The sequence below is a fragment of the Rhinolophus sinicus genome, chromosome 8 (genome assembly GCF_057876585.1).
Source record: "Rhinolophus sinicus isolate RSI-liver-muscle chromosome 8, RSI-T2T, whole genome shotgun sequence".
Taxonomy (NCBI): domain Eukaryota; kingdom Metazoa; phylum Chordata; class Mammalia; order Chiroptera; family Rhinolophidae; genus Rhinolophus; species Rhinolophus sinicus.
The window spans coordinates 14,139,745-14,156,360 of NC_142508.1; the positions used below are offsets into that span (position 1 = coordinate 14,139,745).

The following is a 16,616-nucleotide window of genomic DNA, read 5'->3' on the forward strand; positions in this document are numbered from 1 at the left end:
ATCATCTGTATCTCATAGACAAAATGCCATTGTTTGTATTCGTGAAGATACATTGGCCATTGCAAAAGAAATGAAAATGGTTTCCGAGAAGATTTTAAAAAGTGGAGTACGCGGATGTGAAGAAAACATCCTTCGTGTGAATACACCATTTTAAAAGGAGAGTGTGTGTGTATGTAAAAGCTATGGAACTGTACTTCCTGAACTTGAAATTGTTTTGCAGATTTCCATGGCAAATCTGATGTATAGGGCGTGACCATTTATTTTGACTTTTTCTTATTTTACAGACTTCGCCCGTCCCTAAAGATCTGCTTGGAAACTCACTGTGCTAATAGGCAAAGTTGGCCTTTTCTGTGCTTCTCTTAACGTAGCCCATCCAGAAACACTGACCTTTTAGTTTAATAACAGTTTTATTTGAGAAAATGTTCAGCTCCTGAGAGCTGAAAAGAGTGTTTGGAGAAAGGCCATTTTAAATAGTGGTCTCCCGGTGGTGTATCTTTTTCCCATACACAGTCTGCACCAGACCTATCAGAAGAAATGCATTGTTGTATTCTGTATTTTATTGATTTAAAAACAAATAACATGAAACTCAGAGTTGCTCAAAACCCATTACCACACTGGTTTCTTTTCCTGCCTGAGCTTTGATTTGCTATTTTAGATGTTAAACTCTTTATGCTAGGTCATGTTTTATCTTTTCGTTATTTTAGAGCCTCGTTTATAGCTGGAATAATTTTTCAGCTGTGACCTTGGAAGTGAGACACAAAAGTTGTGTGTGTGTGTGTGTGTGTGTGTGTGTGTGTGTGTTGTTTAGGGCATTAGAAGACAGCTGTGCTTTGGTCCCTTTACTGACCCCAAGTGATGTCCCCCGCTGGTCCCTGGGCGTGTCTTCTCTAGTGGCCTGGGGAGTGTCCCATCCTTTTCTTTGCTGCCCGCTTTCCTCGTCCACCGCTCTCTCTCTCCTGGCACCACCCGTTGTCTCCATCTGTTTCTCACCTTACCCCACGACAGGTGGCAGGGCTGGCGGTCACAGGGAGAAGAGTAGGGAGAAAGAAGACAAGCCTTGAATCTTCACTGTAGTTCTTCTGCGTGGCTTGCTTTCAGCCACCCAGCTGGTTCCCTTTGGTCATGGAGTCTTTACCGCTCTGTTCCAGCTTGATTACATCATAAAAAACAAGGCTCACTGCTGATTTGGGCTTTTTCCCTGGTAGGAAGTCCCTATGAAAGAGGCATAGCATGCACCGTGCGGATAGCAGCTCCCGTAGGAAACCGATCTCATTGCTTCCTATGTAGACCGGGTACCCCGACACTTTTCAGGAGGCTGGTTTTAATGGACTGAATGAAATTCCGTTGAATTGTGGTTGAGAATGTGACTGGATTCTGCCTGAGAAAATGTTTGCGGTGGCAATTTGCCACAACCCAAGGCAAGTGGCGTGATGATACACGTACCGTTTGACTGTGTGTTGATCCTCACCGGTGTGTTGAACCTCGGAGTAGAGTTTGATGAGGTAGTGCTAAGGATTAAATGGTTGTGTCAGGTTTTTGCCCCTAATAGAGCTGGCAGCTGTGAATAGCTCAAAAAAATATCGTGTCACATAGTTTTGCTTGTGTGTGAGAAGGAGATGAAAATGTGAAAATCACTACCCTGTGCAGTGCATGGTCTAGAACTTCATAACCAGCAGACACCCACCCATGCAACCCACCAGTCCTGCTTTTGGATGAGGAAATCAAAACGCAGGTAGGTCAACTGACTTATCCAAAGTCTAGCTACTAGAAAAATAAGGAGTAGTACTGACTCTTTGCTAATTTCTCTGCTGTTTTATGTATGGTTAAAAAATCTTGAGATTGAAAAATCTGAAGATTTTCCTGAATGCAAACAGAATCTCTGTTCTAGTTTTTTCTTGATTTTGTGTGACCTCTTCAAAGCAGAGCTGTGGTGTCTTTCTTATACTATATACTGGGAAGTAGGAGAGAAGCCAAACTGTAGCACGTAGTGTACAGCTTGAAGGGAGTCTAGAGAACATCCGTTTGAGGACAACCTTGTGAGAAAACTGTTGCCCAGTTTGTAACCTCCCCAAGACCCGCCGGATTGTGGGTGGCCGTGCTGGGGTTAGACCTCAGCTATCCATTCTCCCCTTCCTCCCACCTCTGGCTTCCAGTCTAATCTGCTTTCTGAGTCTATGGACGTGCTTGTCTAGACGTTACATGATAAGGGAAGCGTACAATATATGACCTTTTGTTTCTGGCTGCTTTCACTTAGCATCGTGTTTCCAAGTTTCATCCATGTGGTCGCCTCTGTCAGGACTTGATGATTTTTTTATGGCTGAATAATATCACACTGGATGGATATACTACATTTTGTTTATCCATTTATCAGCTGATGGGTGTTTAGGTTGTCTTCTCTTCAGGGATATTATGAATAATACCACCATAAACATCCATGTGCCAGTTTTTGTGTAGACATAGGTTTTCAGTTTTGTTGAGTATGTACAGTACCCAAGAGTGGAACTGGTAGGGCACATGGCAACTTCGTTGAGCTGCCTAACTTTTCTACAGTGACTGCATCATGTCACGTTCCCACCCGCAATGTATGAAGGCTCCAGTTTCTCCGCATTCTCACCTACACTTGTTGTTTGTCTTTTGTATTATATTGGGTTTGAGTTGGTATACTGTGGTTTTGAATTGCATTTCCCTAAGAAGAATGCTGATGAGCAATGTTTCATGTGCTTACGGGCCATTTGTGTGTCTTCTTCAGAGAAATGCCTATTCATATCCTTTGCCCATTTAAAATTGAGTTATCTTTTTATTTTTCTGTTGTAAGAGTTCTTTGTGTTTTCTAGATACAAGCTGCTTGTCAGCTGTATGATTTGCCAGTATTTCCTCCCATTCTGTGGGTTGTCTTTTCACCTTCTGGATGATGTCCTTTGATGCTGTTGTGTTCTCATAGTCCGTAAGGAAGAGAACACGTCCTTGCAACCTTTTCATGTGTATCTTCTTTGTTATTGCCCAGTGTCAGCAAAACTTAAAAAAGGTGTTTGCATATGCTATGGTAATTCATTGTAATTCATGTACTTTTTTGTGTGGGCTCCGCAGCAAGACGCTATAACGTTCAGACCATCAAATAGAGTATTATTGGTACGGAGCAGAGACAGTTATACCATGTAGCTTATCTCTGGTAGGCTCAACCATTTGAAGTAACAGGTCCTGTGTGTATTCCTAGACTTTCCTAAGTGTTTCTGGTGCTTTCTTTGTCATAATTTTGGGTAGTGGGTTCCTAGTGAAGAGGCAATAAGGCTCCATGTATTTTTTAATGGAAGGCTCTGAAGGAGTTTGTAAAATTTGTCTATTTTGTTTGCGACCATAGCTGTAAGAATCTTTACAAAACACGTACAAAATCTAATTGGAAAGACCAGATGTTTCAAATCAAATCACCAGGTATTTGGAAAACTCTAGCCGAGTTCTCAGCACTGTTCCAAACCTCTCTCCAGTTGCTGGCACCTGAATTTGAATGACATGTATTCCAAAATATATATTCCAAAATTTTCATAAATGCCGTTTTTTTGTAAATCATGGAAAAATGAATGTGAATACAAATAATTTTCTTTGTGTAATAAATGGTGTTTAAAATGTTTAATTCTCGAAGTGAGAATTTTGGTGTCATTTTCCTCTCTCAGGTCCCTTCCTTACATCTTCGCCTTCCTTTATTGCGATTGTCAGACCGTAACGATAGGACATCATTTTAAAGAATTTGTTCTTAATGGCTCAGTCCCCACTGGGCAGTAAGAAGCTCCTCGAGTTTATTATAAATTTTGGCAGGTGTGGAAATTTCTAGGTCACTGGGGAACTCTTGATTAAATTACTCCTGAAATGTATTAATTGGTCTTTTCCACAGTGCTTAGGTAGTTCAGGGAGACGCTGACCAGCTGGCGGAACTTTGCCCATTCAGGTCTAGTCTCAGCTTTGTTTTCTTGAGTATTTTCTTGCTTTTGTTTTTAAGAAGTCACTTATCCCCTTTTGCTCTTTGTTGATTCTAGTGTCTGATGAAGAATTGAAAAGAAGAGTAGCTGAGGAGCTGGCCCTGGAACAAGCCAAGAAAGAATTTGAAAACCAGAAACGGTGAGTTTTGTGGTATGGGAGAGATTTTTGTGGGATTGTTATACTTATGAGATATTTTTAGAGTGTAATAAGACTCATTATTTGTGCCTGGCTGAACTTCAGACTGTGCTGAACGTATGAACTTGGCCATTTGCAGGTTTGGATTATGCTTGTTAAAGCCCTACGATAACCCTCTTCCCAAACTTGTTTATATATGACCGTTTACTTATTATATGGTGCTTTGTTGCATGCATCCTGAGCCCTGTTTTCTCCATCTGTGAGAAGTAGTTCTTGAGGCTTCTCCAGGAATTTCACAGGCTAGTTTCTTTCAATGAATATATTAATGATTGAATATTACATTGTCTACTATGGGTATTAAACGTCATATGCTATTCATATTGCCCACATTAATAAATAGCACTAATTAGTAGTATACTCACTTAAAAAAATTGAAGATATAATAGAAATCTGTAAGGCTGAAAAATCAAAATCCTTCATAATTCCATTCTATGAAGATAACCAACCTTAAACATTTTATTCCTCCAGATTTATATATATATATATGCTTCTATATTATTGTTATTATTATTAATACTACTACTACTAATAATAATAATAATAAGTTAAAAGGATGTTCATTGAAGTGTTTTTGTAATAGTAGAAAACCGGAAGCAAGTCAAATATCCATCATAGGGGACTGGATGAATGAATTATGCCTACAATGGAATACTAAACAGTCAAATAGATTCTTACGTGCTGATTTAAAAAAACATGTTGAAAAACTATAAACTGAAAAAAAACAATGTTCAAAACAGCATAATTTTTTGGTAAAAGTACTACTTTTTAAAGACTTAAAGCGTATAGTTATTCATAAAAATACTTGAATATTTTTTAATCCAAGATTAGAGTCAAGTGTTTTCCATCTGTGCTACTTCTGAAATTTGCATATAGCACAGAGCATTATTATGTGGTCATGCAAATGTGTTTCTGCTGGGAGCAGTAAGCACATGCCTACCACCAGGAGATGTGTTCTTTTTGTTTTGTTTTGTTTTGGATTGCTTAGCTATTTTGCTTGAATTAATGTAAAGACTTTTTGAATTGGATTGTAGTCTTCACTGCCCATAGGACCATCAACGTATAATTTAACCTCGTTAGGCCTTAAATATTTCAACTCTAAAGTGAGGGGTTTGAAACGTGTTCTCTCATATGTATTTCGGTTTTTTTGACAAAGTGCTAACCCATCTCCAGCTTTCTCAAAACATGGAATAGGATGTGAGTTTTAGAGGAAGACCACCACTTTCTCAGGAAACAGAGAAGGCTCACTGCTTAGGGTTTTAAAAAATCAAGATATAATCAGTAGTGCTAAGAGGGTCTGTGTATATTTCTATAGCTTCCCACACAGCACTTTATAATTATTTAATTGGGTTAGTCTGATAGAGTATATATAATTAGATGGTGAAGTTTAAATATTCAAAAAATTCAGATCATTTTCATTAAGAAGCAAAGAAAATCAATATGCTATGGTAGAATGTTTTTGTCTTTGAAATTTTATTATTTTTAATTGAATTTTATTTTAATAAGGATTTTTTGGGGTTAGACTCATATTTACTTTGCTTATTATATTTCACATAGGATATTTCTGTCTTCCTTTCTACCCAATGTGGTATAGGCTTCTTATTACAGTAACTTTCACTGCGATGCTTTTTATTATTTATTTATTTATTTTTATTCCTCCCTTATTATTCAGCTCCCATTTGCTCTGCCTTGGTCTCTGGAGGTAAAGGGCAGATGAGACTAATAAAAGGTGCCAATTCCATAAAGCCAATTTCATATTTCCAGTGGACTGGCGTTGGCAGCCTAACTGTAACCTGCACTAATGACTATTGATAAAGAATTTATTTTCTGTCACTTTTAAGGGGAGCAGAGGGTGGTGCAGCCTTTTTATTATTTTTTTCTTTTAAAAAATGTTTTGTTTGAAGCCTTCTTTATGAAAACTTCCAGCTGTCAAATCTTAGCACAAAGTATGTATGTGTTCATCTGTGTGATAGTTCTTAGAAGAATCAATTTTTTTTTTTCTACCAGAGAAGAAACTTGAGAAAAGGTATTAAGAAAACTGTATATACAGTCTTTTAAAAGGAACTTTTTGGTGTCACAAAGCATTTATACATTAATGTATCTGTTACCTTAATTGAACCAAGTCTCGTAAGCAGTTTCAGAAAATGGTTCCTTGTGCCATCGTTTCAACAATTATTGTGTCATCTATATCCCCACTCACTCTACCTATGTGATGAGTGGTTAGGAGAAACAGTAATATTTGTAACAGGCTGGTGAACTTTGCGGCAAGTAAATACTCTGAAATGTCCTCGGTCAGTCTAGCTCAAATAAGGACCTTGTTTTGATTAACTTTTTTGTTGTTGAAAGACTGAAACTTAACTCTAGTTAACTCAGAAAGCAAGGAATTTTTTAGAAGCATATTGGAAAGTTCAAAAGAGAATCAAAAGGAAAACTAAAGAACCACTAGTTAGGGAAGAACCAGGTACTATAAAACTGTACACAGCAGGGAGGAAGCAGTCCCTCAAAAGAAAATCAGGATGAAGATTCCATAACAAAGAGGAAAGGGTGGTGAGTGGCAGAATTTCTTGGAATTAAAGATGTCATTGATTTTAAAAAAGTACTGTATTTGATGTACCACTAAGGAAAAAGACATTGCTGCAAATTATAACAGTTTTTTATTTCCTAGAATTTTCTCATTACGACTAACTTTGAATTTTTAAAAACATATCACTTGTTTATTCATAGAAAGGAAAATGTAAGCAAAATAAAAAGGGTAAGGCAGTATTCTCAACTGGGCGAGATTTTGGTCCCCAGGGGTCATGTGACAGTGTCCGGAGACATTTTTGGCTGTCCCACTTGTCCCGTGTCATTGGCATCTAGTGGGCAGGGGCCAGGGATGCTGCTAAACATCCTGTAATGTACAGGACAGCTCCCACCTCTGCCACCTGCCGTGAACAATGAACTTCTGGCTTATGATGTCAGTGCCATGAGAGGGAGAAACCCAGGGTGATGGTGTTATGAAAACCTGTTCATACTGGGTCTGTTTCTCCTGAATCACTTTTTTGGCTCAGGGTCATGATGTCCTTGTTTTTCCTTACAACATCATACTCCATGCCATCAAAACCCTGGCGACACAGCATTCCTTACATGATTGCTCCACTGTTGTTCCTGGGATTTTTCTAGGCTGCTGACAACCAGTTTTGCAAAATTTGATGCTTAGGCTCAAGCTATGACAACCTATGCAGGACGGCTGCCTGGCAGACAGCTCTTGTAAGCTGCTTTCGGGCATGCGAAAATGTGGGAAAATAGGATCCTAGGAGTGTATTCCGTCAGTACGGTCCATCTACACTCTAGACCATAACATCTGTGGGATTGGAAGTGACTCATTGAGTGTCTTGCCTCGCCCCCCATCTAATGCAAAAGCCCTTGTACAGCATGTCTGACTGGTAGTGCCACACACATTTGGATCCCGTTCAGAAATCACTTAAACTGAAGATACTAAATTAGGCCATTTAAAATTTACCTGAACTCCTTTAAATCTCCATTCCTAAATCTAATATGCATACATGGCATACTTAAAAGTGGCTTTAGAGGCGAAGTTTTCTACTGGACCACAGTGATAATGCAGCTTAATGGAAGCCATATGACTTGTGTGGGTTATAGTCTCAATTCTATAAAACATTTATACATGAAATCTCAATTTATCTTCGATCCAGTTCTGTTTTATGAGCCTCTTGAGTAATTTGCTTAGTTAACAAAATCATGCTCCCCCAAATTACTGACATAATGTTAGTACATGTGCTAAACTGTAGGGTCTAATTTGGAACCCTTGTTGTGCTTATTACAACATCTAATGGATAGAATTGTTGTTTGGTGCACCGGGAGTCAAGAGGAAATTAAACGTCTGTGTCCGCAGTCTGATTTTGCTATCATACTCTCATGTGTGGTTTGGATTATAGCTGACCGTATTGTGTTGTAACTAGAAAAGGCCAATATAGCAAGGACATAATAGGGCACGGTGTGAGTATAGACTTTGAAAATGTGATTTACTTCTCTCCTGCACCCTACCTCCAAAAGTCAGTCTTTGACAGCAAGAAAAATGTGACTGTTTCTGACCTCCGACTTTCAGCATTTGAATTTCACCTCTTTACCTATAAAGGCCAGTGAAAGTTTCAGTTTTAATCACTTTTTTTTTTTTTTTCAAGAAACCAGGAAGAAGGGGAATAGCTACTTGATGTTGTAACTAGCTATACACCTCCACCAAGATTACTTGCTTACTGTTTTCAGATGGACGTCTGATGATATTTCCCCCATTTTACATTACTTGGAAAATAACATTAGATTTGTGAGACTTAGAATAATTAATTAAATTTAGTAAGTGGTTTAATAAATTAGTTATCGGCTACCTGGGTAAGTTAGAACAGTCCTTTTATTTTTCAGTTCATAGCATCAAATAAGGGCTTAACACTTTTGGTACTTTCTAGTTTCTCGTAGTAAAGGAGACATTTATAGAGATGGTACCTTCTGTTTAAATTCATTATATAAAACAATTCATTTCAATTTTATTATTAAATATTTTTTGCCTTTGGAGGAAAAAGCTGAAAAAGGAGGAAAGTATCCTCTGCAGACCCCCAGGGTCTTGTGGGTTAATATCACATTGAAAATGCAGTATGGAAGACATCGTCTACCTCTCATGGATCTGCTTACACAGTAAACTCTCCAAATAGTCAACTGAGTGATTTACTAGGATTGGGAAATCTTGACAGTCTTTTGGCATTCTTTATATACATATATTAATATATTCTACATTATTTTAAAAATAAAAATGGAAAAATTATGCCTTTAGAAATCAGACGTTAACCAGTGACTATAGAAACGTGTCTTATAAATCTTTGTTTTAAATCAGTGTAGTGTTTTCCAGTCATAGAGACAAATTGCACAGTTGTGATAAAACTCCCTTCAACCAGAACCTGCATAAGTATATACAACTCAAAAGAAAACCAAAAAACTCTTCAGGGAACAAGTACTGTTGATAACTGATATTTATCATTGGCTTATTATAAAAGTATAGTTTTGAAATGACCTTCACATAAGCAGTTAACAGTCAGTATTTTCCCATGGCACTTACAACTGTCACAAGCAAATGAATCGCATTTCTAATTTACAAATATTTGCAACAAAGATGGTTGCAGGAATTTGAATGATTAAGTCTTCAGTGACACACACCTGATGTCTAGAAAGCAACCTGCTGTGAAATGAGCATACGTCCCAGTACCCGGCTCTAATAGGATAGTGGAGAGTTTGTTGGCATTATCTGCAAAATATTCCTTTATATGCTTTGACATTTAAGGGATCCTTCTGTGGTATAATATCCCCAATATATTAGATGAATTTTCTTTTTTACTCTATTGTAGCTGTGTTCTTTTTAAATTGCATGTGGTGTTGCTGTTGTTTTGTACCTATACTTTTTTATTCTGTTCTGCTTAAAAGTAGATAATGACATAACCAGTTCTGCATGTAATAGGAACAGCCCATTCCAGCCATCCGCTCACTATTTCTCACTGGAAGACGACTGGAAGTGCCGAGTATGTACTAGGTATTGGAATCCTATACCATCTGCTGCTTTCATCTTTTTCTTCATGTGGCGCTTTTCTATTTTTAAGAGAGACAACAGCTTTCTCTAACCAACAAATATAGAAGGCTGAATTATCCAATCTGTGTTGTATTCACATCTCTTTACTTCTTTTTTCCAAATCCAATTTTCTTTCCTTTTGCTGTTCTGCTGTTGCAGAATGCTACCCCAAATTCTGTTTGAGAAGCCGTTTTTACATGGCAGGAATATTAAACCTGGACTCGAATTAATCAAGTGTGCCACAGAAATCGGTAACTATTTTTTTACTGGTTGTAATAGCAGCAGTGATATTCAACCACTTCTCGTTCAAATGTTTCTTTTGACAGTAATTACAGTTTTTTTCTCTTTACGTAGCATAGTGTTTGATGTAATTTGTGCCAAAGTTGGAAGTTTCTAGGAATTGGTTTCTGAATGTTCTAGAGTTGTAATATTCTTTGTGGAAGTTTCTCCATCACCCAGAGCCATCTGGAGTGGGTGGGGAGGACAGGGAGTGGTAATGTAGTTTACAAATCATTTATTATTTCTTACATAAAGTATTGTGTATTGTCAGTGTTATCACTGTTTTGGAAACACAGGTGACTGAAACCGATATACCTCTGTGAAGTTTTTCAGTCAGCAGCAGAACCTGTGACTTGACTTGGCCTCACAGCCCTGCAGTGTCTGCTGCAGAGGTGATAGAAGCACAGTGTCTCACACTGGCCTGCAAACATCTATTAAGGAAACCCGACATGAAACCTCACTATAAAGCTGATTCAAGTGCCATCTGGTTATAGCTGGGACTAGGGGTTTACAGCTCTGTCACCACCACCCCCTTCCTTTCCCTTCCCTTCCTGGAGATCAGGAAGTTATCCTTACAGGCCCTAATGCCTTGTCAGGGTGATTTTCTCTCCAAATTGGACGTTTAGTGTGTGAGGAGTATATTTTTTGTGTGTGCCAGCAGCATTTATTGGATAACTCAGTTCTGTTTCCGTTTTAGAAGGTGAGTGGGCAGTGGCCGGATGTCCATTTCCCTGAGTCCAGAAGTCCCTAGTTACAGACAGTGGTCTACGTAGGCTGGGCCTCACCCTGGCTGAGCCCTCAGTCCTCGGCCTTCTGGAAACCATCTGCTGATCTTGCTGGTCATGAGAGCTGTGTCAGGAAGAGTGTAGAAGATTGAGAGATTCTTCTATGGCAGTTCACTCTGGAGATGGTGGAGAAATATGCAGAGAGGGTCCCCTTTTCCTCTCCTGACCTTAACACAACATTGCCAGTGAGCCTCAAGCTGAGAAGGAGAGTAGAAAACAGCTGTAAATCAGATGCAAATTTTATCTCAGCATTGTAATACTTCTGGTATAGCATTGGCACATTTTTCATGTTTAGGTCATAATCCCGCCTCCTTCCTTTCCTGGTTGGAGAAAACTTAGAAAGGAACTAGCTCATCTTAACTTTTTGTTCAGTGTTTTATTGAGAGACGAATCAATTTATGGATAACATACACAGAATATTCACATTGGGGCCACCTATTATGTGTTATAAAAACCTTTTCAGCATATAAGACCCATATGCCAAACTAAAATGAAAAAAAAACTTTTTTTAAAAGGTGGTGTTATTTACTGTGTGTTCAGTGCTGTTCTGAACACTGTTTTAACTCATTTCATCCTCACAACACCTCTCTTTATAAATGCAGAAACTGAGAGGTACAGAAACTTGCCACGGTCGGATCTAGTAAGTGGTGGGTCTGCGATTTGAACCCAAGTCTCAGTGGAGTTCGTGTACGTCCCCATTCCACAGTGCTGCCTTTCTCTGTGTACTTTCTTTAAAGTTGTTCATTTCCAGTTGTGGGAAGAACTAGTAGGCGTTTACTTGGATTTTTACCTCTAAACCATTAGTAAATAAAAGGTCTCTGGAAAATGACCACTGTTGTCTGCTACTCTTCATTAGATCTGGGCAGTTGCTCTGGATGATATTTTTAAAACTTCCTTTATCTTAGGACCAAAGTCTTTTGAGAATTTGTGTTTCAAGTGAATATGCGTTATTTGCATTGGCTAAAACTTAGGATTCAACGCTTGTTTGTGTGCACATTTGCAGTGATGGTGGCAATTTGAATTCCTTGTTAGCCTATGATTGGGACATTTTTTCTTAATCACACAGCTCGGTGTGGGTGGAGGGCAGGGTATGTGGGAGCAGGTGGTGCCCTGCATCAGGAATTTGAGACCTGAGTGTCTGCTTCTGTCGGTGAGGCACAGGTGTACTCAGCAGCGTTCTGTGGAGTTTAGGGGAGCAGCGTGGGTTCTTCCACCGTGTGGGAAGAAATAAAGAGACGCAGCACTACTTTAATAGATGATCATGGAGTGGACTTCCTTTTGCATTTTTCCTTCTATATTCTTCCATAAGCTTTTGTTTTTTCAGAGACTTGGACTCATCCTGTTATTTTTGTGTTGGTTATGTTGCTTGCTGTATTTGGTTGGTAGCATTTGTTATTATTTATTTGCCTTTTGTGTGATAGTCAAAGTATTTTGGTAAGTCATCATCTTTAGTCTACACCCTTACGTGTTTTTAAATCAGTTTAAAAATTTTGATGCTGAGACAATGTACCTTTGGAACTAGAATATGGAATTCCTTCATTGAACAATGTTCAGCTCTAGCACTAGACAATTTATTAGTTAAGTACGGTCTATAGTGTCTTCCTTACACGTAGCGCTATGTATCTTCTCCAGGCTTAAGCCATGTCACTTGGAAATTTTTTCAAGTTACCCCATTAGAATGATTCTAGTGTGATTTTGGCATCAAGTATAAAGTGTAAAATTAGAGGTTAACCATGCAAGGGTTTCAATTAATGATTTAAACTCAAGTTCCTTCACAACTTCTTAGAACCTAGCCCTTAAGTTCCTTATTTCCTGGTGCCATTTTGTGAATGACGATTTAAGTAAAATTCCTTAAAAATCCATAAATTACAATTTTGCTTTTCTGATAGGTTGGTGGGTAAAAACCAAACCAAATCAAAACAAAACCAAAAAAAGTCAAATGAAACCTTTAATTTAATATGGTAAATGTCTATTAATTTAAAAACCATTACCCAGTGAGTTTCTGCAATGTTTATTATTGCTACAGAACCCCATAGGTTAGACTTAGAAAGGCCATTCCTGAAACTACTGAAAGCATGGACATTGTTGATTTCTTAAAACAAAAAATTTTTTCACAAAAGGAATTTCGTCTGTTGAAGAAATTCGGAGACTATAGAATCATAAACAGTCATTTCTTCCCCTCCCCTTTCTTACCTTGCTCTTCCCCCTATGCAATCATTCACACATTCATACCCTAGGGGTAATCTATTCTTAACAGTGTTTTGTATAAAGTTTGTTTGTTAAACTAGACAGGATTGAAATAATAATGCTGTATAACTTGCTTTTTCTTTTTTTTCACCCAATCATACGGGGGTGCCAAAAAAATTTACATTTTAAGAGATGTTATCTATGCTTAAACAGTAGTCCGCCGTAATCCGAAGTGTCTGGATGCTGATGGTAACCACTTTGAGCACCCTCTTTGAATTGCAGAAGTCAAACGTGACTTGTATTCATCTTTTGTTATCGGTATATATTGAGTATTACAATTAATGCAGTTTTTTTCCTTTCTTAACATGTGTCTCCTTCAGGGGGCCACTCATGTCCCCCAGTTTCTACTCTTTACAAAGCAGTGTTCATGAATGTGGAATCATGGCATTTCTTTGCTTCAACTCCTCTGTGGTCTTTTTCATTAGCTTTAGAATAAAGTCCAAACACTTCTCTGGACCTTGCTTCTCTTTATATATTTATACACGCGTGCATCTTCTCTACCCCCCCCCCCCCCCACTGACCGTTGCAGCTACATCAGTAGCCAAAGCTGTCTATGCCTACAGCTCTTTGCTTAGAATACTTGTATTCCGTATTTTACGTGGCTGATGCCCTCTTACTCTTCAGAATTCTTTTCAACGCTGCCGGCATCCTTTCCCTAAATATTCTTTCTTCCTGTCACTCTAGTTGTCCATTCTCTGCTTTGTTTCTTCACAGCACTTTATCTGTTTATTGACTGTCTCCTCCCCTGGAGAACATAAAGATCCATGAGAGAACACTCACCCTGTGTCATGTAGTAAGTGTCAACAAGGACGCATTACTAAATTACAATAATATTTTATGGTTGTAGCTACATAGATGAAAATGGGATAGAATTTGTCCAAAAGGAAAAAGAGGCGGGAGAATGGTACGACAACAGGATCTACCATTTAATGATCGCCTACCATTTACTAGGCGCTGGTGCATTGGTACGCATCAGCCTGTCCACCCCAGGAACCTTCTGACCAGGCCCGCCTTAGCCTACATGTGTGGCAGCCTGTAAGATGGTGCCTCTGCTGTGTCCCCAGGATCTAAGGCGGGTCACCCTCCTTCCTCACCCCCCACCCCTACCAAACTGGGGAGCAATGGATGTGGTCCCTTTGTTCCCCATGGGTTTATTTTACAATCAGAAAGCCACTCAGAGAAGCTAAGTACGTTGCCCAAGACCTGCTGGGCAGCATTAGAGTTCGAACCCAGTTCTCTTTGACTCGAAGCCTCTTTCCCAGCACTTTAAGTTTTTCTTGGTCCTTAGGAGACAGCTGTCCTCCCTTGTTGCAGGCTTAATTGGCATTTCTTTTTGTCATATCCCCGTGTTTAACTCCAGAGGCAGCCATTTCTTTGGTTTCAGGTGACTTAGGCAAAAATGATCTACTTTTCCATCCTGTCCTGACACAGTGCTTCATTAGTCAGTGTTGTCTAAAAGTGAACAACTGACATTATGGAAATAGCGTCCGGGCTTTGGGCTATTTTTATTGGCAACCAAAACCATACCCCAAATTTGTAAGCAGTGTACAATGTATACTGTTGTGCATTCCTATTTACGTGAGACTGACCCTGAGTGTGTTTTATCTGAGTCGCTGAGCCTTGAATGCTGGGACCAGGTCAGGAAGTCTGTGGCTCTGGCTATGTACTTTGGATTTGTCCACATGAACCCTGCCGAAGGCATCCCAGTTTTCCTTGGAGCATTTGGTGCTTTTTGTTCCAGAGGAGCCTGGACTCACATGGATTAGTATCTTGGAAATTTGCATCCTTTACCTGGTTTGGTGAGAGACGTTCTGGTTAAAACCTGAGAGGTCATCTCTTCCCGTATCCTGCCTTCCTCGGTCTTTGTGGCTTCTAGGAATCAGTGCCCACTTACGGCCTGAGGGTGGCCCGTGATGGCAAATTTTTCTGACTTTCAACGTTCCTGTACTTTTTGTGAGTTGCATGTTTTTTTGTACTGCCTGCTTTCTTGCCTCTATCTTCCCACTACCTTTTAAATATTTTTTTTTTCTTTTCTGTTTGATTTTTTTTGTTGTTTTTTCATTTCCCAGCAGCTTGTCATAGGAATGACACACACTCAGCAAACTCAGCTTTAGACAGCTCTTTGCAGACAAGAACAACAAATTCACCAGTCAGGGAACAAAGTGAGAGAAAAATGAAGAACAATATTAGAAAAGAACCCTTTGGGAAGCTGCACAAAAAAATGTTATATTAAAATCAATACCAGGGCTTGACCTTTTGTGGTACTGTATATTTTAAAGCCTTCTATTGATTCTCTTTTAATAACATGTTTATTCTAGTTTACTGACACAAGCCTAGGGAGAATACAAAAAGAAAAGATCAAATTCTTTATTATGGTGGTCATTTAAATTTGTCTTGGGCATTTTTTATGGCCGACTAGTGTTATCTTTATGTATTTAACATACTCTGACATTCCTAGACACCATAAGGCTGAGAGGTGTTATGAAAGTGGCAAAGTGATTTTTTTTAATTCACTTTTATTGAAAATGTGCTTGGCCTTGCTGTGACATACAAATGTGTCCCCCTCCTCCACCAAATTAGAATTACTTGCTTTTCTGCATGCATGGAGAAGACAGAAAAGTCTCATTTTGATTGATGTTTTATTTTTTTCTCAGTCCTGGAGACCATTGGTAGTAGTCTAATCTTCCGAGTCTGGGAACACTTGGTGACAGTTCTATGTATGCATAAAATCAGCTGTCTTTTATTGTATAGGAGCAGCAGAATGTCAACAACTAGGAAATCTCACCTGACCCTTTTGATCACTTAATCTTATCATTTCAAAGCCAGAAATATTCATTGCTTTTCACATGAGGGGCTGTTCACACTACCCTTAGGAAGGCGGTTCTCTTAAGGGTGTCGTCCAGTCTTGGATTTATTACCTACCCTCTGTGCTCATCTCCTCCGGTTCTTCCCATTAGGAAAAAAACAGGATTAATTTTCTTACCTCATTCAGATGGTTTTTTCCCCCCGAACACACTGATCTTAGGAGGTATCCAGAATAGCAGGAAGGACTTGAAACATACACCTGGAAAGGGTAGCCTGTAAATGGTAAATTAAATGAGATGCAACCTGTAGAACATCAACTTAATAGGCTTGGGGAGACATAGGATGCTTGGATCTAATTCACAGTTTTAATATAATAGTCCTGTTGTTTATGGGACATCTGATATCACATGTTGAGAAGCCAGACAGCAATTCCAGGAAGGCTGAAATGAATTAGAGGACGTTTTGAAAGGGCAAATAAATTAATCAAGAAGCTAAATGAATCAGAAGATTGGGAGACATGTATTGTAGCATTTCAGGAAAAGGCTCAGCAGGGTTGTAGGCGGGGTCCCTAAGGAGGTCCAGAGAGGTGCTAGGTACCTTTGGGTCTTTACATGCTGTGAGCCTAATGTGCCCACATTCAGAGGCCCCTGAGGCACTCGAGAAGGGAAATGGCTCCTGTCCCCAACGCTTCTCGAGTCCATCTCTGCTTGTTTCTCTTCCCTGGT

At 39.0% G+C, this 16,616-nt stretch overlaps 1 protein-coding gene across 6 annotated transcripts in view; it reads left to right on the forward strand.

Annotated features, from left to right (window-relative positions):
- Positions 1-16,616, forward strand: part of CHCHD3 (coiled-coil-helix-coiled-coil-helix domain containing 3) — a 250,867-nt gene that overhangs the window by 48,612 nt on the left and 185,639 nt on the right. For all 6 annotated transcript variants that reach the window (XM_019751017.3, XM_074315354.2, XM_074315355.2 and 3 more), the window contains exon 3: positions 4,029-4,110. In XM_019751017.3, the coding sequence (XP_019606576.1) occupies positions 4,029-4,110 (82 nt within the window). The remainder of the gene's footprint in view (positions 1-4,028; positions 4,111-16,616) is intronic.